At 45.5% G+C, this 21,025-nt stretch overlaps 1 protein-coding gene across 11 annotated transcripts in view; it reads right to left on the minus strand.

The window, feature by feature from the left end:
- Nucleotides 1-21,025, minus strand: part of PAK5 (p21 (RAC1) activated kinase 5) — a 250,509-nt gene that overhangs the window by 19,261 nt on the left and 210,223 nt on the right. For 10 of the 11 annotated variants that reach the window (XM_039389848.1, XM_039389849.1, XM_039389852.1 and 7 more), the window contains one exon: nucleotides 19,387-19,601. In XM_039389848.1, the coding sequence (XP_039245782.1) occupies nucleotides 19,387-19,601 (215 nt within the window). Of the gene's footprint in view, nucleotides 1-19,386; nucleotides 19,602-20,366; nucleotides 20,985-21,025 lie in introns of those variants that run through there. The other variant, XM_027748013.2, reaches the window with a different exon arrangement.

Here is a 21,025-nt window from a genome sequence, read left to right on the forward strand (position 1 = left end):
GCACTTGGGGAAGAGGGGAAAAATATTTAACTCTATCTCCTTACAATACACAGCATCCAGCAAACCACTGAGCACAACCATGGCTTTGGGACATCACAGATGCCTTGTTTGTGTCCCACTATTGCGACGTCCTCCACAGTCCCCCTGCCCATCCCTACTCCCTTCTGTCCAAAACACTGATGCTCCTGATAGGATGGGAGGCGAGCAGTGCTCGGTTACAGCTCTCCTTCAAGGAAGACTGGCTGGTTTTAGTTAGTACCACCTGAAGACCGTAACCCGTGGCTGAATCCATTTTTCAGCAGTTGGTTCCCACCGAGCACCACTTCACGTCTATAAACACCCGACAAGAATAAGATGTACAGAGCAGTATAAATCAGCGCGGCTCTACTGAAAACACATTTGCTTTGCTGATTTACTGGGGCTAAATATCTACAGCTGGATCTTATTTAACTTACTGAGTTTTCAAACAGAGCCAGTGTGGTCACCCCAAGGAGGTGCAGCCTACGTTGCACACTGACTATGGTGGATTGGACACCAACCATGGAATATTGGATGCCTGGTCACTGGACCTGCACTCGTTTGCAACACCGACAGAGAGACCACTCAAACTCTGCCTGAAAGCACACAAGGGGCTCAAACTTTGTCAAAAACAAGCATTTCAATGCTACTAAAATAACTGTTTCACAAAATTAACAGGAATGTGCTTCTCTGTTACTCACAAAAGGCAGCTGAGAAAAGGCAGCCTAAAAGCAAAGCAGTCCTGACCTCACGCTGATCCCTGCTCTGATTTATGTCTGTAATTACTTGCCTAGTTTGCTATTTTGAAGCCAGTGATACTGAAACAATAGGACAGCAAAAATAAGGGACAGCAAATAGATCACTGCTTTCGCCTCCAAAGCCATTCAGCAGGATGAGAGGAATTGGTTTCATTCGGCTCCAGCCTCTTTGGCAGGATGACTGTGCGATCATTCATACTTAATTATCACATAATAAACCGGCAACACTGGACAATGAAATGCTTATAATTGAAAACAAGATTGAAATACCCGACTGCCACCCCGCTTCCCCCGTGCAAATGCATGCCGAGGAGTAAAGTGCCAATTTAACACTCTCCACGGGACTGGCCTTCACAAAGGAGAGGTTTCCTGCAGCAGCCGCCTTGTGTTTGCACAAAAGGGCCTCGGAGCCAGAGGGAGCCCCTGGGAGCAGAGCAGACTCTTGGGTGATAGAGGAGTTCTCCCTCTGCTCCTCCAAGCAGACGCTGTCTGGAAGCAGGATTTTCAGACACCTTCAGAAGGAAGATTTAGAAGAATGCAGCTGAGTGTTTATGTGTTAGGGAATTCATTTATGACAAATCCCCGCAGCTCGGGGATTTTCTGCAGACAGGTCCATGCGTGGGAGCAACCTTTTTCATTATGAGGACTTAAAAATAGTACTAACAGTAAAATGGTTTTATAGGAAATTCTGATTTAAGGAAAAAAAAAAGGCATTTGCCACAGAAGCCTCAGTCTGATGAAGCTGTCTTGGATAGCTCTGGGACCTCAGTGCTGTCTCATCCTGACTGATGAAGTTAAGGGGATTAAGAACTAAACTCCTTTTCTTTTATCCCAGCATTTTAAGGATGACTACTGGCAAACACTGACTCGCAAGGGTGATGGCTGTAATTTCTGTTGGCTTCAGGCTCCTCTCCATGAGAAAATTAAAAGGGTCAGCGCAAAGGCAGGATAAACTTACCTACTCCAGAGGCACATTTTCTACTGAGTAGTCAGTGCTTTGTTACTAACAGTTATTATCAACTGTGATAGTTATTTATGGCTGATAAGAAAAACAATATTCCTATTTGCCTTGGCTTGTTTTTAAATTTTGCACTTCCCTTATGCGGAAGGACATAGATCATGGTGAGATGCCCTCGGGCTAAATCAGACAGCCTACACCAACTTTATCTTTTCCAAGGAAGTATCTAGCATCATTCCTACCAAAAGAAGATAATTTAGGAAGCGTTTCACCAAGACCCTATGAAACAAAGCTATATAGTCAAGGATTTTGCTATCTGAATAGAACTTCAGATGATTATACACAAATGTGAAATACAGTGGGTGCCTCCCTGCTAGGCAGAACCATTAACTAGGCTTAAAAACCAAATTAATATCCCGAAGCAGGTATCAGTCTATAGAAGTAATAAGAGTAACTGCTCTGTACAGATGAGCAGAGCACAAATTATTAAAAAATGAAATCAAAGAAGATGCTATAAAGAATAAAACATATGTTGTGCCATGTTAACCTGTCCTGAAGTCATTTACTACAGAGAAAGTGCGTGCTGGGGGCTTGATATCACCCACAGCTTTCCTGGGAAGCACAGTATTTGCAGAAAGATGCCAGAGATTGAGAACTGCCATAACCATGGCCCAAATTCCCAAACCTGAGAGTCCAATGTTAGTGCCAGGCCTCAGAGAAGTCCCCAGGTTCAAAGGAATGAATTCAGTGGAAAGACCAAACTGCTGATGTGGGATCTTGGTTTGGGAATGAAGTGGTCTTGGTTACTAGATCACCAGGCTGGACACTGCACCAGTGAGCAGTGGGAAAACTTCCTGGGACTGAAATACAAGGGCAGGAGTCACAAACAATGGGAAATTCTAGCTCTACCTTAAAAAGCAAACCAAAAACCTTGAGAGAAAATGTACCAGAAAAAGGCTACATCAAAAGTGATACAAACACAGTTATCCTGGTAATAGTGTCACGGCAAATAGACTAGTTTTTCCCAATTTTAAAGGCTTGAGAAACTGGGGAAAAAAAAAGTGCTTCAATATAAAGAGTGAATTCTATCTCTCTCTATAATTCTACATATATTTACATAGATTGCTTTCTAAATTTTCTAAATCGTTTTCTAAACAACTCGAGGAATTTTCAAAGTTGCTGAAGTAGGCAGTTAAAAGTAAAGCATTATTTGCAAAGGGCTAAGACTTCCGAGGCCTTTGTTTCTGTCTGTTGTGATCAGGTAATGGAAACGAGCACATGGAAATGGAAAACCAGGATGGGGCCCTCCCGCAGGCGCAGCTTTCACAGGGTTCGCCGCGGAAAGATGGGATCTGTGACAGTCAATACCCCATGTTTATTAAAGGACGTTTTCCAGTGCATTGTGCAGTTTAGGAGGGATCGATGTCCCAGGAGATGAAGGAGGGCCGGTGAATTTTCTGCTCCCGTTGCCGTCTCACATTAAATCAATGGGGCGCAGTCCCCGTGAATTAACGCGCGGTACGCCGGAGCTGGAGCTCTCCCGTCATTCCCACTGCTCCCCGCACAGGTTTGGCATCTCCTCCGGAGCCTGGTGACAGCAGACATCCTTCATGGTGCTTCTGCAGCGGCCTGTCCTCTGGTGATAAGCTATAATGGATCTGTCTGTAAGAAACGCTGTCTCGCCTTGTTTCCAAAAGGAGATGAAAAACAGCTTCTGTGCTCAAATGCTGTATTAACCTTGACAATAATGAAGTGGGTAATTAACTGTTTTGCCCTAATGCGACCTTGCATTTATTGTCTTTAGAACTACTATACTTTAGGCACTCGTTAAGAATATATCATCCTTTGTCCTCCCAGAGCTGTGTTTTCAGAAGTCAATGAGGACTCTAAATCTCTGTGATGTGCAGGATGAAAAACAAAAGGTATTTTAAGGAAAGGTTGCCCCTATAAACAGCCAATCTAAACTCTGATTTTGCCTCTAGCTAGCTTCTCCCCTCATTTGCATTATACATAAACTAAAAGCACAGCCTATGCATAGCTGAAAATCAACTTTTTTTTCTTAACAGAAGGTGCATAAAGCACAGATGGTCAGAGTAATCTAAGTGATGGATGTGTTGGTAATTTATCTTCTTGTGTTGCAAGACATTCAAAGTATTTGAAGCTGTGTTCATGTTTTACTCCTCAGCACTACTGCGGAGAGAAAAACTAATCCTTGTCAGCTATCCAAAGGAAAACTCTGGCTTTCCCTGTTTCACAACTGCAGCCAGGGGTGTAAGAGGTGTCAGGGGTCTGTATTTGATCTATTCTTACCAGAAGAAAAAGTACCTGGAGGAGGAAGGACTTCTTCCTGCAGGTGACTGAGCAATGGAACAGGTTGCCCAGAGAGGGTGTGGAGCCTCCCTCTCTGGAGATATTCCAGAACCGTCTGGACACAATCCTGTTCCATGTGCTCTGGGTTGACCCTGCTGGAGTAGCGAGGTGGGACCAGATGATCCACTGAAATCCCTTCCAACCTGAGCCACACTGTGATTCTGAGACCTCAAAAAGAGCTGAAGTCCCTCAAAACTCCTGGGGACAGCCGCAAGCGTGCAGCAAAGCCTTGCTTTTTCCAGTAGCCCAGGGTCAGCATGAGGTGGGCTCTGTTCCTTGTTTGTGAGGCTAAATTTCAAGTCTGAGGTGCCATCCTGAGGGCTGACACAGGGACCAGGCTCAAAGGGGAAGATGGGAGATGAGAGATAAAAGACCTGCCCATGTCTCCGATGGCTGGCTGTACATGGAGAAGTAAATATGCTGCCAGGGAGAAAAAGTGATGGCAGCTGAATGCCCAGTGACTGGAGAGCACAGCTGGGATCTGGGACAGCTGCTCTCAAGCAAGTGCTTCCACTGTGCACTTAAGGTTTTTCTCCATTGAACATTCACTTGAGGACAAGTTCTAACCCCTGAGCTGCCCTTCCAGATGACGGTGTTGGATCCATCCTTGTGATCCCACCGCGCTCCACTGAATGCTTAATCACACTCAAATGAGGAAGATTCATGGAAAAGGACCAAAAGTATTCCTGTACCTCATCCCCTCTTTCCCCCATCTTATGATAGCATCGTGGCAGGTTGTGCTTCCCATGTTCATGGCAGAAGTAACCAAGCTGTAACCACTTCTGTGTGATGTTTATAAAACATTAACCTAAGTGGGGAGGTCAGGGTGCTTGTGCCATACAGATTACCCTGGAAACATGTCTTTTGCAACAGAGACTCATCAGATATGTAGTGAGAAATGGTGCTGGATGGGATGAGACGTCATTTATCACTCTGCACCCTCCAGTAGCATCCTCTGGGATCTGCTCCAGTTTTGATCTACAGCCTGTCTACAAAACAGCCATTACTCAGAGTTAGTCACAAGGAATACACAACAGACAGGAAAGTATGTCAGAACATTCCTTCCTGAAGCCTGTAATTTAGAGCTTGGTTTACACCTGTAAGCTTCAGAGTTCATATATTTTCTGTTAGGGATTTCTTCCCAACGCTATACATTCTCATCCTCCACGTAAAAATAACTTTAAAGGAATTTAATTGTTTCTGGTATCCCAGAAAGTTCCCTCCCTGGGGAAGGCATTCTGCAAACTGCACTGGTGCTGAATGACCCAGCTGGGCCAGGATGTTTGGATCTCTGCTCCCTGGACCAAACACGCACTTTACACCACAGAGTCACCTGCCAAAACCAGGAGCATGAGACAGTGTCCCCTGCCCCTTGCCATGAAGTGTCTAAGCACGAGAGCCACGATCCCGCCTCATGAATTAATCAACCTGATACTGGCAACAGCACAGGACAGGAGGAGAAAGGCTGGGAAAACACTGGCATGGCCACATGTTAATTATTGAAAGGTGTAGATGATGTTAAGGATGATCTACACTGGCGATGTAGAAATGAAATTTACTCAGCCTGAAAAATGTGTATTACTCGATGGATCAAAATAAAGGCACAGCTAAAGGTTTGAGAGAAGTGTAATATCCTTAACACCGGTGCCAGCTGTTTAAAATTCTTCAAAAGCAAAATAATGGGAAACTGTAAAAAAAAGGGCTCACCAAAACGGCACTGTGTAATTTGTCACCCTGCACGGCAGTTTTAAAAGTTAGTTTCCATGACAACAAGAGCAACGTTTCATTATAATCACATTCACCAGTAATTCTTTTGACATTTTAAAATACAGCAACTTTAACAAAACATTTAGTTTCAAAATTCCACTGAAATACCCACATTCAAGTAACTTTTCCTCATTTTTTTTTAAATACACAAAAATGCTTGTTATATGTCATTTGAAATGCTATTACAGAATACTGAATGTCAAAAGTAATTACCCTGGGCCTACTTTAAACACAGCTGATATGTGCAATTTTTTATGCAATATATACACACAGATCTCTCAGACACAACAAATGAGAGTGAATTGTGACTCAGAAGTTTTAGTTTGAGAGAGGAAGTTGGTGTATGTGTTACTTATGAGTTATACAGCACTTCACAGGGACAGGAGCGGAGAAATCGCAAACCAAAGTCATAGGACTTAGGACCCTTCAAAATTTTCTTTTATCCAAAGATGGAAGGAAAAAGCAAAATGTCCCACATGATGAAATTCCTCAAAAACATTCACTGCAGGAATTTTACCTGTCCTCTTAATAGTGCTGCGTTTTCCTAAGGCTATGGGTTCAGCATGACAATGCACAGAGTGGACCTGCTAAGCTAGAAAGCTGCATCAAACCACACCAAAGACTGTAGTTTTTTGGCCACATCCTGGATAAAATCCGTTCATCAGTGTCAAAGTTTCCTATTTTATCAAACTAACATTTTCAGCCAGGAAAAGAAAAAGATCACTGCCCTGGGAAGCCTGTGGCTGACGAACACCAGCAGGGCCGGGTACCTTATTCTCCCCCTTTCAAAGCCGTGTCATTTGCCAATGCCTCTGTGGAATTGTCCTTTTCTTTTCCCAAGGAAGTTGCAAAGCCAATCCCATATGACCTACCGAGGTAGAGCTGTTTCTGCACCACTCAGCACCTCATGGCAGTCCACGGGAGAAACCCCGCAGGAGCAGCACCCCAGAGCTTTCCAACGGGGCTGGCTGCAGGGGCAGCCAAAAAACATTGCAAAGTTAGGGACACTTGGGGAAGAGGAGAGAAATCCTTCCCTCCAAGGAACACAACTCTGTTTTTCAGTCTCGTAACACCAAGACAGGAGCAGACTGGAAGCTCATGGCATGTCACAGCTCCAGGACCAATATTTGCCACAGGCAGGGCTGTGTGACTTAAACAAGTTTATGTCCAAATAAAGATGACAGAATTCAGGGCAGTTAATATAACACACTGAAGCTCCAGTGTCTGTAAGTGGTACCTCAGAAATCTGGGCTTGGGAACTGGTTTGTGCCTGGATTACTGATGTGCTATGGGAGAGATGTGGGAATGACGCCCTTCTGCACTACAGCTCTTCATCCTCAGACACGAGGCAGGGAACATAAGATGAAGTAAGGACTGGTATCAATCCTGATGCCTCTTTCAGTTCTGGCATCACCACTTTCTAATGAAAATGCACTGCAAAAATGCATTTTAAATGAGGTGTGAACTGCCTCTGCTGCCCATCGCTCTGCACTCCTCTCCTGGAGAAACTGCAGGGAGGTGAGATAGCAAGAGGAACCTCCAGGGGCCTGGGGTGAGCCCAAATGGATGCAGAATTCTCTGCAGGCACAACCCAGCCTTCATCAGTCTTCACATGGTATCAGTCAGTTGTCCTTACACCTAATATTTGCAGCCTTAGACTGTTATTTTTCCACGCTTTTATGTGGGGGAGGTGTGAGGAAAACAAAACCCCACTTTTTTCAACAAAGGCATGAGAAATCACAGGAATTAAACAAATATTTAACCACCACCTCCCCAACCACTTCAACTTTGACAACCCACTGATGTGCTCCACAGGAACTGTAAGTCTCCCACAGCACTGACACTGAGGCATCCACTGCTACTGTTTTTAGGGCACAGAGTCAGTATTTTACATCTGTATGTGACTAGTGCTGGGAACTGTGGGGCACAACATCGTGTGAGTCTTCCCACGGAAGATATGCATTAAAAAAAAAAAGGTCTTTGTACAACTGAGGTGCATGACACTACCACAGATGTCCAGAAAGGCGTTGGTGTGGGATTTTCAAGGGGAGAGGAGGTAAAAACCAGTGCCCCACCCTTCCAGTCTCGCTCACCCATACGTTTATTGTACAGACCCCTGTGGTACAGGGTGCTGGCACTGCCTGCCAACATGGGAATGCAGTTTGCTCTCAAGTACAGCACCAACTGAAAAAGCCTGAAGAGAGGGACAGCCTGCAATGCACAAAGTCACACTGCAGCATAAACCCTCTTTGTAGCTCAGATGACATTTCCCTGGATGAGGTTCCCCTCGTGCCCCAAACATGCCCATTAACAAACGCAAGGTTGATGGAGCATTAACCCAATTAATGATCCCGGCGCTTTTTTTCTCAGTGAAAGATTTCTGGCTGTGGTTTGATGGAGCTTTCTGAAATACTTAAGTCAATTCCAGTGTGATAAAATTTTACGCCCAGAGAAGTAATTGCCTTCATCTGACATCTCTGGCAGTGGGGCACTTGCTTAGGAGGGCAGAGGCTCTTGGGTCACTCCGCTGTGGTCGGGGTCATCTCCCCGCTTTTAATTAAAATGAGGATTTTGACAGTCTGTTAATTTAGAAGAAACAATTTAAACCGTACTACTTTTGGCTGCAATTTGCCACGGCAAAGGAAGTTTTAAACACGGCAGATGCTTGAAGACAAAGTCAACACTCCTGTTTCAGAGTGCACGGGGCCAGCTCGAGGAGCTCCTTGCACTCTGCAAGCCATGGCAGAGGGTTGGGAATTACCTTCCCACTTCATAAATCATCAGGCGGAGGCACAGAGCGGAAGAAGAAGCTGGTGAGTGCCTGAGTCCCCGGGGCCGCGCAGCCAGAGCTTCACAGAGCGATGGGATCACCACCCACGAGCCCAGCAGAGCCCTGCCCAGGGCTGAGACAGGCACTGCAATCACAGCCCTGCAAGTCTGGGATTAACACACTGAGGAAGGGCAGGATATTGTGTGCAGAGCATTGGTCATGTTGGCAGGGAAGGGACTGTCAAGGTACAGCAGGAGAAATCTTCCTGCAGCCAGTGATGTGCCAAAAAATGCCTCAGCCCCATGGCCTTAGAACAGTGAGAAAAACTTCAGTGTGTTACTTTTTAACACACTAAAATTGTGCATTCCTGGTCACACACATGTAGGAGGTGCTTTTTATTCTGACTGATGTCTCTATGGGCTCCTTAGTCCTCTCCTGAGAGCTCACTCCTTGATTTCAGGGAACTCAGGAATTTGTATCATCAAAATAAAACCAGAAAATAATTTCATATGCATTGCAAATTACAGCATTCTTTCTTCCAAGGAAGTATATTACTTTTCCTTTTCAAGGACAGCTATCAAATGGGAAGTGCAGCCATAGGAATGCCCTAGGGAAGGGGGACTGACTCCCACTGAGCAGTTTTCACCTACAAACATAGACATACAGCAAAAAAGTTCCCCTGTGCAGAAATCTAACAGACAGGGTCAAATTTACAAGGCAGGTGAGAGGAAAGACAGGAGGAGCTTCCCAAGCTGACATTTTAATTGTTCACTCTTGCAAACAAGAAGTGCAAATCAACCCCCTTCTCTGCCGAGGCAGGAGATTTCAGAGGACGCTCTGCAGCAGAGGAGCTCTCAGGGGTGATGCCCGGCACAGCCCCACAATATCTCATTTACAAAAAACTGCTCCAACATTTCTCGGGTAATCTTGATTTGACTCGATTTGCTGGGCGGCGTCGCCACCAAGTGCAGTCTGTCCTCGGCGGCAGATTGGCCCTGACGCGCTTAATGAATTAATCTGCCCGACAAAGTGAGCTCCCTCCCCTTCCTCCAGCCCCGCCAGACAGCATGGGAAGTCAGGAAGGAGAAGGGCAGTGCAGCCACTGCTGATAAGGGAGAAATGGGGATGCTTCCCCCTGCCCGGGGCGTGGGATGGGAGTCAGACCTGATCTCCTGCCCCAGAGTGTATTCCCAGGGTGTTTCATAAAAGCCAGTGTGTTTAAACCAGATTTCTATGCCTATATATCCCAATGCTTCAGGAAGTCCTACTTCATATGGAAGCACAAGCCTTAGCAATAAGGATCTTTGCTTGCACTGTGCCCAGTGAGAACTATTAAATGCAAACTAGGACATAGATACCAATTACTGTTCTGTTCAGACTACAAAACTGTAAAATTCAGTACAATTCACAGTCTCTTGCTATCTTTTAACTGTGTGAGCCAAAGCCTGTTGGATCTCACCAATTAAAAAACAGAAATGCTCATCTTAAATACTTCTCTTTCGTTCACTTTTCTCTCTCCAAAGATCTGTATCTGAAATGCCCTTTATTTTTTTTTTTTGCTGGCCCACACAGTTCATTCCACAGACAACAGAAAAGGCATTTAAAAGTCTCTGCAGGTAAGTCAGTGTTGTTCCCTGGTAATACACAGCACTTGTCTGGTGTAATTGGATCCTGCGTGAAGGGGAAGACAAGGAAGAAAGAGCAGCAAAGCACTTTGAAATTCCTACAGAGCCACCAAAGCCCAGATCTAATCATGTCAGAGCAGGAGATAGAAAAAACCGCATTTATACCCAGAGCTTTGGCTCCACAAGTAAGTGAGCTGCTTGACAACATTTTTTTCCCTCTGATCCTATGACTCTGAACTAAACTCTGCAGGGCTTGAATAAACGTGGCTGTTTGGTTATAATCACAGAATCTCAGAATGGTTTGGGTTGGAAGGGACCTTAAAGATCATCTATTTCTATTTCATGGAACATAATTTAACGGGACTATAACCAGGACAGTTTCTGTTCTGGACTACAGGGGATCAAACCAAGTTCAACAGCAGACCTAGGGACGAATATATCACTGAGATGTGCAGAATGTGCAGTTACTGAGTGATTACTGTCATTGCATGGTTAAATGGGAATGGAAGCAGCAAACACTGCCCTGGTGCTGATGTGGAGTGCAGATGCTGCAGGACCAATTTTATATGGAAACCCCCTCCACAGACCTGTTCCTAAGTGGGCTTAAGCCTTGAACAAAAGCCACCGGGATGCCCAAGTAGATTTACGATTACTTCAGCTGTCTGTGACCACTTTTGACATGTATGGATATGAACTTCCAGAGATTTCCTGCTGCCACCTAGTGTTTCCCATGGCCGAGCAGCGAGTTTTCCGACATCAACACAGCCTGCCGTCTCAGGGACCTCAGCAGCACCACTGCAGGTTTGGCCAGTCCCTGGAAACAGGGAATCTCCTTACGTGTTCTACTCCTTCAGCGTTCTCAGCTGAGCCAAGCAAGAGCTTGCTGGACTGTGAGACTGAAGGTTGGCAAAACACCTTCAGCCTCTCCAAACATTCACTGGAGAAAGCATTTACTGCTTACACTTACTCTTTATTTTTCATGCTTTCCTCTGGGGGACCACTGCCACGGGACAGGAACCAGAAGGACCCCACTGCCACCCCGAAGCATCACCTCCACCTGCCCAGTCCTTCATGGGCCCAAACCCCGTTTCTGGCCCCAGAGAGAGTTTGGTCAGTGCAGGGAAGGTTCTGGAGGCAAAGGACTTGGCTAAAGAAATGAGAAGGAGCTAACAACAACAGCAGCAGCCATATGAGCAGTGATGGAGTCCTCCACCTCCAGGCAGCAAGCTGGGAGTGAGGCTCATTTTTCAGGACAGGCAAGCCAGCAAGAGGAGTTACTGGGACAATGTCCTATAGCTTTGTCTTCAGGGACTAACTTCCTCGTTAAAAAAAGAACCTGATTATGAGTGTCCTTGCTCAGGATCTAATTCCTGGCTTGTTTCAGGTTATACAGTGCTACCTGGAGTGTATTCCCAACCTTCTATTCCCAGAGGAGACCAGATTCAATTTCTGAAATGCTGACACTGAGAGTTTGCCCCTTTTATGTGTGGACCTAGAGGTTAACATGGTTTTTGAGCTCTAAAGCAGTCTGGTCAGCCTCAGTAGATGTAGACTGTGAACTCTAAATTGACTTTCAATCTTTATTTAGTGTACTGCAAAGTTCTGCTCACTCACATAAGCTCTCAAAAGCAGAACTAAAGCTTGCCCTTGCAAGATTGCCCCAACACTAATATTACTTAAAATTGCAATACTGATGTGCAAACAGCATTTAAAAACATTCTTTTACTCATCATATTGGAGAAAACTACTTTTACCCATGGAAGTCTGTAATCTATATTGATCTGTGTTGTTGTCTATGTCTGCTGCAGGCTCAGGTAAAGTAACTCCTTTGTCATGTGAGCAGACTGATTTGACTCAATGCCAACTGTTGCATGGACAAAGCTTACTTAGGTGATGAAGGATTTCTGAAAAACTTCCTTAGATGTCCATGCTGCCGACAGCAAACTCCAACATTCTCCCAGGGAAGAGCTCGGTTGGCTCAGAGGGACTGTGCAGGTGTAGGTGTGAGCCTGTCTCCAACTGTCTGCAGGAGGTAGAGTATTGGTAGCACACGTTCTTTTAGGGATGTCAGGGACCTTTTAAACGAGGGACATGATCGGCAGGCAATTAATTATCACCCCTCCAAGGCAGTGGGGCAGAATGATGCACTTAAGGTCTTACTGCAGTGCTGAACTTGTCTTCACAGTCCAGTGTGGAGCAAAGCATCATTCCCTACCCTGCGCTGGCTGCGGCGACCACCTCTGGAAACCACATTTCTGCAGGCACTGCTCCTACATCACTTGAGCACATTTAAAGGACAGAAATAAGATGGAATGAGAAAAACTTGGTTTGCCACCGGCAGTATTTACTTTGTGTGCTAGGAGAGGGTTTTTCACTGGCAAGCTCAGTGTTTCTCTGTGATGGCCAGGTCTGGCTTGTAAACCCTGGTGCTGGTGTCTACAGTCCAGCTGCAGACAAACCCCCAAATGCACCTGCCTGAACCTTGCCATGAGGGGCAAATATCTTGGTCAGAAAAGGTACGTGAATAATTGATTTTCTAGTTCAGTAGCAGAACTGAAAAACCGAGGAACATCTTGTGTTTTGAGTCAATCTGAGATGACAATAATGCTAGTTTTTCTTCTCCAGATGAGGCTCTGGAAAAACAATGTGAAAGTCAGGCTGGATGAAATGCAATGGTATGAAAGAGCTGCTGCTCACAAGCTGACCAGGAATTTTGCCAGAAACTCAGAAAGCCAGAAACTCAAAACTATAAAGAAGATAAAGCGCCATGAGAAGAGGCATTTCCTTTAGAATGGAATGGAATAGAAGGAAATGGAATCGACTATTTCAGTTGTTAAGAGACCTGTAACAATCACTTAGTCCAACTGCCTGACCAATTCAGGGCTGACTAAAATAAAGCATGTTATTAAAAGCATAGTCCAAATGACTTTTAAACACTTTTAAACACTTTTCTCTCATGACAATCAACTTCACGGGCAGCAACAATATTCTTTAAAACATAAAAAAATTCTTAGATAAAACCTGTAATTTTCAGAAATCAGGTGATCAGAAATAAACCCAAAAGTTTCCTCTATACGATGTAGAACATATGAGAATATATTAATCTAGTGATATGAATTCTAAAGAATTTCTGAGCTGGGTACTTCTTGCACTGATTCGTCCTGTGGCTGATTTTTATTTGTACAGTGATAGATTTCCTGTAAGACTACACAAAACTGGCAACTTGGCTCTTCTCACACCAAGTGAATGTCACAGTTAGACACATCCATGGACACTAGGTGGCATATTTGTATTATATCTGCACAGGGAGGTACAGAGAGTAACTGAAGTAGCACTGTCACTTGTAAATGCAGTAACCAAATAGCCCTCAGGAGTGAAGCATTACCCCTTTGAAAGAAAAGCTTTCACTGAAAAATGTTGCAGCACTTTCTTCTGGCACCATGTAGCATGAAAAGCATTCCCATTCAGCGATCAAAATAAATTGAAGTGCGGTTGCCTTGCAGGAAAACGGCAAATCTGACTGCAATCACTTGTAGATGAAGATAATCACAGAAGAACTTTGGCTGGAAGGCATTTCTGCCTCCAGTCCACCCTCCTGCCCAGAGCAAGGCTAACATCAAAGTCCAGTCAGGCTGCTAAGGGCATTGTCCATCAAATGTTGCCCTCTCCTTTCCAAAGGCTGAGATCCCACAGTCCCTCCAGGCCGCTGTCCTGCTGCTCAACCACACTTGGCAGCAAAACATTTTCCTTCCACCCGGAATGTCCTGTGCTGCAAGGTGTTGGCCCTTTTTGGGGCCCCCTCCACCCTCTCCCAGCTGAACACACACCAGGCACAATGTGGGACTGCATGGCGTGTAATTAGGAAATGTGAGTTAATGTGCAGGGCTCTTCATGATGTGGTTACAAGGAAGGCCCACGAGATGTCAGCAGCCTTCCAATCCCGTCCTGTCAAGCAGTGCTGTAGATCCACAGCATTTGGCGGGATGGGAGTCAACCTTCCTCAAGCAAGGAATTCAGACTGTCCCATCTACAGAGGCAGGAATGGGAGGAATAACTAAAAGGAAGGAGTTACCAAGGAGAAGTAGACAATTGGGTGGACGAGGAAGAGAGGTCAGGACAACCACTGATTTGTCCATCTGCCCACAAACAGCAGGCAAAGCCTTTGAATGGTTCTTTATTTCTAAATCCCTCATCTCCCGGTCAGGCATTTCCCCTGTGCAATTCCACATGGGAGGAGAGGGCTGGAGGAGTTACCTAATGAAACTTGGATATTTCCGACTGCTCAAGCTCAGACAAGGACCCTGGTTTATCTCCTCTTCGAGGTCTTAGACCAGTCAGCATCACTGTGCACAGTGTCCTCCATCTAAGCAAGGAAAGCATGTAAATGCAGGAAAAAAATGACAACTGAAAGGAGACTTGAATTTCACTGCTGGAAATATTTTAAGAGGCCAAATAGGATGGCGAAGAGAAATACCTTCTTTTTCATCTGTCATCATGCACAGTAAACAGAAGCTTTGATTTTCATGCCAGAGTTATTGAAAGGGCCACAACCAGTAACTCACTTTCTGGTTGTTTTTCCCCTGTGCAGTAGAGAGGCTGAAATGCATCAGTAGAAGCTTAGAAAAGTTTTTAAAATTACAGCTGACTCACCAGGATCGGGGTCAGGGTTTGAGAGGCAGAAGGGAGAAAAGCTAAAACTAGTAAGACAAACCATATAGATTAGACCACTGGAACATGAGGATGAAAGACTGGGAGAAAAGCTGGCAACGCTGTGGTCTGTCCCCTGCAGAAGTTCTCTGCTCAGAACACCAGGTAAATGAACTGCCACGGGTTAATGGCACAGTTGACGTGTATCTTAAATTAACGTGCATCTCAGCTCAGACCTGGGGCATTCAAGGGCATTTGGGTCAAGTGATGGAAAGGACAATGTGTCCTCTACTTTTAAGGCAGCTCAACCCACATGGCACACAAGAGGCTTCTGCCGTCTTCCTGACAGTACAGCATCGATGTCAAGCTGAGGGAAGAAAATCCAGGAAAAGGAAAATTCCACCACATGAGCATGGCTGGATTTGCTGCAACGTGCTCAGGGGAAAAGGACACGCAGAGGTCCCAGCAGGAAGGATTCAGTCTTTTTGATGCCTCTGTGTATTTGGCCACCCAAACACTCACAGCTACGTCCCTTCTTCCTCAAGGACAAACCAGTCACTGTGTCACCATCAAGCTGGGGACTCTCATCTGATCTTGCTGAGTGTGTGGATGATGAAACTACCCAAAGCATCAACAAAAGCAAAGGGATGGAAGCTTCACGCACGTACCAGTGCAGACAACTAAAGAGTAACCTCAGCATGGTGTTTTTTCATGAATAAATGCCTTTTTTCCCTCCAGAAACTTGACAGAAGCGAGGACGCTCAGCTGTTCCCTGCACTGGGAAACATGAGAAGGGATTTTAACAAGTCTTCAGTGCCATCCTGCTCCCACTGACAGCAGCAGGCACTCAAAGATCTTAACAGAGCATCTTTACAAAGCCAATGATAAGCTCTTTTGGCAAAAATCCCCAAAATAAGGGTTCTGGCGTTTGCTTTCCTAATATTTTGAGTGGAGTGGAGATGCATTTGCTTAGTTATTGACTCTGAGGCTTTCCAAAAATCAAAGGGTGGCAACAAACTGAAGCTTCTGTGTAGTATAAGGGTGATGACAAGCCAAGCATGCTGTGTGCTAAGAATAAACATGCAAACCACGAGCTCCAGGTACACACAGAACTACTACAAAGTATCGAAGGAAGAGGAACGAGAGGCCTGGCATCAGGATCTCAGACTTCATGAAGCCCATTTTAAGTGCAGGCAGACACAGGCAGTTCACATTTTTCTTGCAGAGATGTTTTCAGTGAAAAATCAGCCTTTTTTCACCCCCTCTGTCTCCACACCACAAACCTATCAAGATCACTGCCGCTTTCTATTTTTCATGAAATTTCTGCAGCATTTTACTGACTTGTGGTGGCATCTGAAGTACACAATCCTCTGCTGGTATCTGGGTCACCCACACTGAGAAGGGGAATCCCATTATTGTCTCTCCCTGCGTTTGAAATGAATGAATTTGTACAGTCAGCTCAGGTTTGGATTCAAAGGCTGATATTACCATGACAAGCCGCCGCCACCCTCGTGCCAAAGCACTTACAAGCCTTTCATCCCAGCCAACGCAGAGGCAGGGCAACGACATCCCCCAGGATATTTGGGAGCCCAGGGCGCTGCCTCTTCATCATTGCTGCTGCTGCCTTTGAATATACAGATGGAGCAGTGAGAATATTTATCGTTTATTGGCTTTACCCAAAGGGATACGCTGCCTATCAGATCCTCTCTGCTTTGCAGGCTGAGAAACAAGCAAACACCACTAACAGAGAAAGCTGTGAAATCTATAGAAGTCAAAAAAAAAAGTCTTTCCCTTCCTCTGCCTCAGCTCTGGGTGAAGCCCAAAGCAAGCAAACACCAGTTCTGTCTCAAACCCGAGAAATCTCAAAGTCTGGCTCTATGATCTGTGCTGCTCTTCAGTCATGAAGAAGCACCTATTGGGACACACTTCTGCCTCACAGCACAATCAATACTGAAGGAATCAAACAGAATAAATTCAGGAGCACGTAAGAGCAGAGTTACAGAGCTGCTGTATGACCTGAAACCTCAGCACCAACTAACTCTGGCCAAATGCCTCAGCCTGACCTACTCCTGTGACTCAGGGAAAAATTATGAACCTTCTACTGCTACACATCAGTGCATTCACAAGGTACATCAAGTGAACTATGAACTGCTGGGTGGGAAAGGGGAAAGTTGTAACCAATACTGAGATCTCAGAACCTTTGGTTCCTGTCTCCATGAACTGCAAGTGCATTTTAAATCTTCAGCTCTCCGTGAAGTTATGAAATCCTCAGTGCCCTTTCAACACTAAAGGCACTGGTGCATGTGCACACATAAAAAAATTCATCTAAATTAAATGATTATGCTGAGCTAGTTTAGGAACATGAAAAGAGTTTTTGCTTTAAAGTGGCTGCAACTCAGTTTCTCTCCATGAGTTGTTATAACAAAATAAGGATCTTAATTCTTAAAAAATATAGAGTAAAATGGTACCTTGCAATAGGGTTGAAAGCAAATTCTCAGATTACAGTCGATGTCTCTTAGTTGCTATTAAAACTATCCTGTGTTTTCTGTCTTATGGAGGCCCATTTCAATAAGATGCAACTGAGTCTCTGGCAGGGAGAGAAACCGGAGGGTGAAGGCACAATTTCTTGAATCCTCCAGTCTTAACACCATTTCCTCATCTAACTATACCTTTGGAGCAGTGTCATGCAATCAGCTGCAATTTGGGTAATCTCCTTCCAAATCCACATCTCCCATCTCCACAGCAAACCCCTCCCGAGGGTCTCTCTGCAGATGGGTTGGTTTGTGCTCAGCCCCACAGCCCCTGCCACAATGGGGACCAGGCTGCAGGAATCCTGTCCCTGGGACACATCCTGGGAAGATGCTGTGGGATGCACGGATGCAGCAAGGACCACCACTGCCCAAGGCTACACTGGGAGAATGAGCTCGGATTGGGAACTGGATTTTGTTTAGTTCAGTTCTACAGTTTAGTTCAGTTCTACAGTTTAGTTCAGAAGTACGTTCCTGGTATTTGCACATATACAGACCCCTGGTACAGAGACAGAAAAACAAGAATTGACAAATTTCTTGGAAATACAGTGATTTTCTCCACTTCAAAACGCGGCAATTGCCAATTTGGGGAGCACTGCACACGTCCATTTGCAGGCTGAGACCCAGAGTGGTATGGTCTGTACAGTGCTGAGAAAGCTATTACATTTTAAAACTTACTAAGCTTATGGATTTGATGGTTCCAGAACTGCAGGAAAGAGATGGCAGCTCTATAAGATAATAAACACCTTTCTTTCCCCCCTCCCCATTTTAAAACATCTTCATGCATTCATGGCAAAACACCCAGAGATATTTTTGGTGTTAAGAAGGGCTGTGGAACAAAGTTGCTCTCCTCCCCTAGCAGGAAAAGGTTTGCCTACTTTTTTCCCTCATTATTCTAGGCCTCTAATATACAGTACAATATTCTATTATAGCAAAATAGCAAGGCCTTGGTTTTATCCCCCTTGTCCTGAAGTACCACCCAGCAGTCCTGATCAGCAAGTGATGAGTGCCCTTCAGGAGCAGGCAGTAAATGTAAATTTAGTAAAGAGCACTTATCAAATATAGCTACAGGGTCCACGCTCTCAGGATTATCTGATTTTCCCTTGCTGCAGAAAAATCCCCATGAAAAGGAAATCCTAAATTTATTTTGCAGCTGCATGAGGGGTAGATGTACATGGCTGGCAGGGCACAGGCTACCACCACAACACAGGTGTGGTTCACTTGGCTGTCAGGATGTGCAATCCCAGAAATGCTGCTACATCAGGGTGAATTTGTCTACCAGAATCCTGAGCCTCTGGAGGGGGATCCCAGAGCCACGCTGGCTCCCTGTCCAGTGCTGCTCTACCCTCTAAGCCAAGTTTTCTTCCCAGCTGTCCAGTCTGAACCTCCCAAACCACAGCCTGGGGCTGTTTCCCCTCATTTTACCACCCAGCGAGTTCAGCTCCATCCCCATGTGTTACCCCCTCCAGGCAGCAGCAGGTGGCAATGAGATCCCTCCCTGAGCTCCCTGCCTGGCTGAACAAGCAATTTAATTCTTTTTCTTTGGTGTACTTTTCCCTCTCTCCCTTGCTCCAAACCGCCTTTGCCTAAAGCACTGCTCTTAAATTAATTATCGAGGAGTTTTATGCTGCAGAGGAGCATCGTTTTGGGCCTCCATGGGGACTTGTGGTTTTTTCTTCTGCAGCCTGGGAACGTGAAGGCTTGGCCCCTGCCAGACCCATGACTCACACTCTTCTGGGACATTCACACAATTTTTATATATATATATAATTCTTTTTTTCCTTGCAGCACTACTGTTAAATGTTTGCCTTTGCACTCGCACGCTCCCCAGCCGTGCCTGCCTCCCGGGACAGCCACTGTGCAATGCCAACACACCACTGGCATTGCTTCATTAAGGTTACAAGCAATTAAAGGCAGGTTGGGGAACTCCCAAGGGACTCTGTACCTTCATAGGAGCCAGCTGGATGGGAGTGATGCATGATGGATCCACCATAGGCTTCGGCCGGTTGGCCGTGTCCGCCAGCAAACTGTGCCACTGCTGAGGTAGTCCCGTGAACTTCTGCTCCCGGTGGTCAAAGCCAGTGTGGACCCGGTGCTCGAAGTTAGAGGGCCCAGAAATTTCAAGTCTTTTCTTCTTTTTCCCGAACATGGTGAAAAAATCTGGAGAATTCATAAGAAAACAGGAAAGAAAATTAAAAAAAAAAAATCGCCACATCTTTATGCTTTGTTGCAACCCACAAGCGTTCTCCCTACTTCCTAGGGAATTTTAGTAGATGGCCTCAGCCAAATACCTGCATGAACTTCACTCCACACATTGAGATCTATGTGAGGGAAGGGCTTATCTGATCTCCTCGCTGGGAGATTTTAAGAAATAAACCCACAACGTCCTTATTTCTTACCTCTAAATGTTCATAATACCTTCCGAAACAAGAAAATGCCCCTATTGCCAGGAAAGAAAGCCCCAGGTCTTACTTTCTGCTTCCTTCTCCGTTGCAAGTTACATCCCATGGAAGCTCCCAGCCTGGAGCAATGCCAGCAGCAGCGGATGGCTTTGCTCAGAGGACGGCACTCGGTGTAAGTGGTGAGCTGTGCCCTGACACACCACAGAGCAAACGCACACACGGCTCTGCATCTCAAATCTACCCACCAGACAACCCATCCCAGATGAGAGCCCGGCCCTGCTGTGGTCAGATGTAGATCTCACACACCAGCAGTCAAAGGCAGATTTACTGCTGTGCCAATTCAGCCATGCAAACAGACAGAGAGCTCAGATCTAATTCTAACCTGGTCCAAGGGACTTCACCTGCATTCAGAAAGGCTCCTGCTTAAAAACAGTATCAGGTATCAGCTACTACAAACATCACAGTACATGACTTCTCCTTCAGGGGAGAAATGATTGCTGTGAGAGCCACATGCCCACAGTACCTGGGTTTATGTCCACTTGGGAGGGATTCACTACAGTGATGGCCCTGCTCCTTTCAAGATCCAGAAAGAAGGATCACCTCCTTTGGTCTTTGTGCAGGTGCTGTGGAGAAGAGAGAGGAGTCCCTCCAATGCTGTACAAGCAAGGAACTGGAGGCTGATGGAGGAAATGTGACCTTCCCAGCTTCTGCATTGCTGGGTTGGCCAGGCTGCCTGGTAAAGCTAATTGTTACAGCATTTGCTCTACAGAAAATGAGTGTTTTAGTCAATTTTTAGTTGTTATTTCCTGATAAGAGCAGTTTGGTTTGCCTTCCTCCTGCTGCTTTGTCCCTCCTGAGGAGCCTGGGGAAGGCAGCAGGAGGGTTTGCAGGGCACACAGGGATCACAGGCTAACAGGCTAGCTGGGGCAAGAGAAGTTTCAAAGCGGAAGAAGGCACGAACTGCAAGCTGAAAGGGATGAAGGTATTTGCTCCTTCTACTGGCACAGGAAACAGCCAGTACACCCAAAACCTGCATTAACCCTTGGGGTTGGTGGGTCCCACCTTACAACAAAGAGGAGGAGACTAATGGTTATATTGAAGCAAGTTCAGAATTGACTTTCTGAAGGACTCCAGAAATCTGCTGCATAAGGCAAGGACAAATTCCTGGTCCCAGGGAAACTG

Source organism: Pipra filicauda, unplaced genomic scaffold, assembly GCF_003945595.2.
Source record: "Pipra filicauda isolate LSUMZ 115617 unplaced genomic scaffold, ASM394559v2 scaffold77_size3566232_pilon, whole genome shotgun sequence".
Classification (NCBI taxonomy): Eukaryota; Metazoa; Chordata; class Aves; order Passeriformes; family Pipridae; genus Pipra; species Pipra filicauda.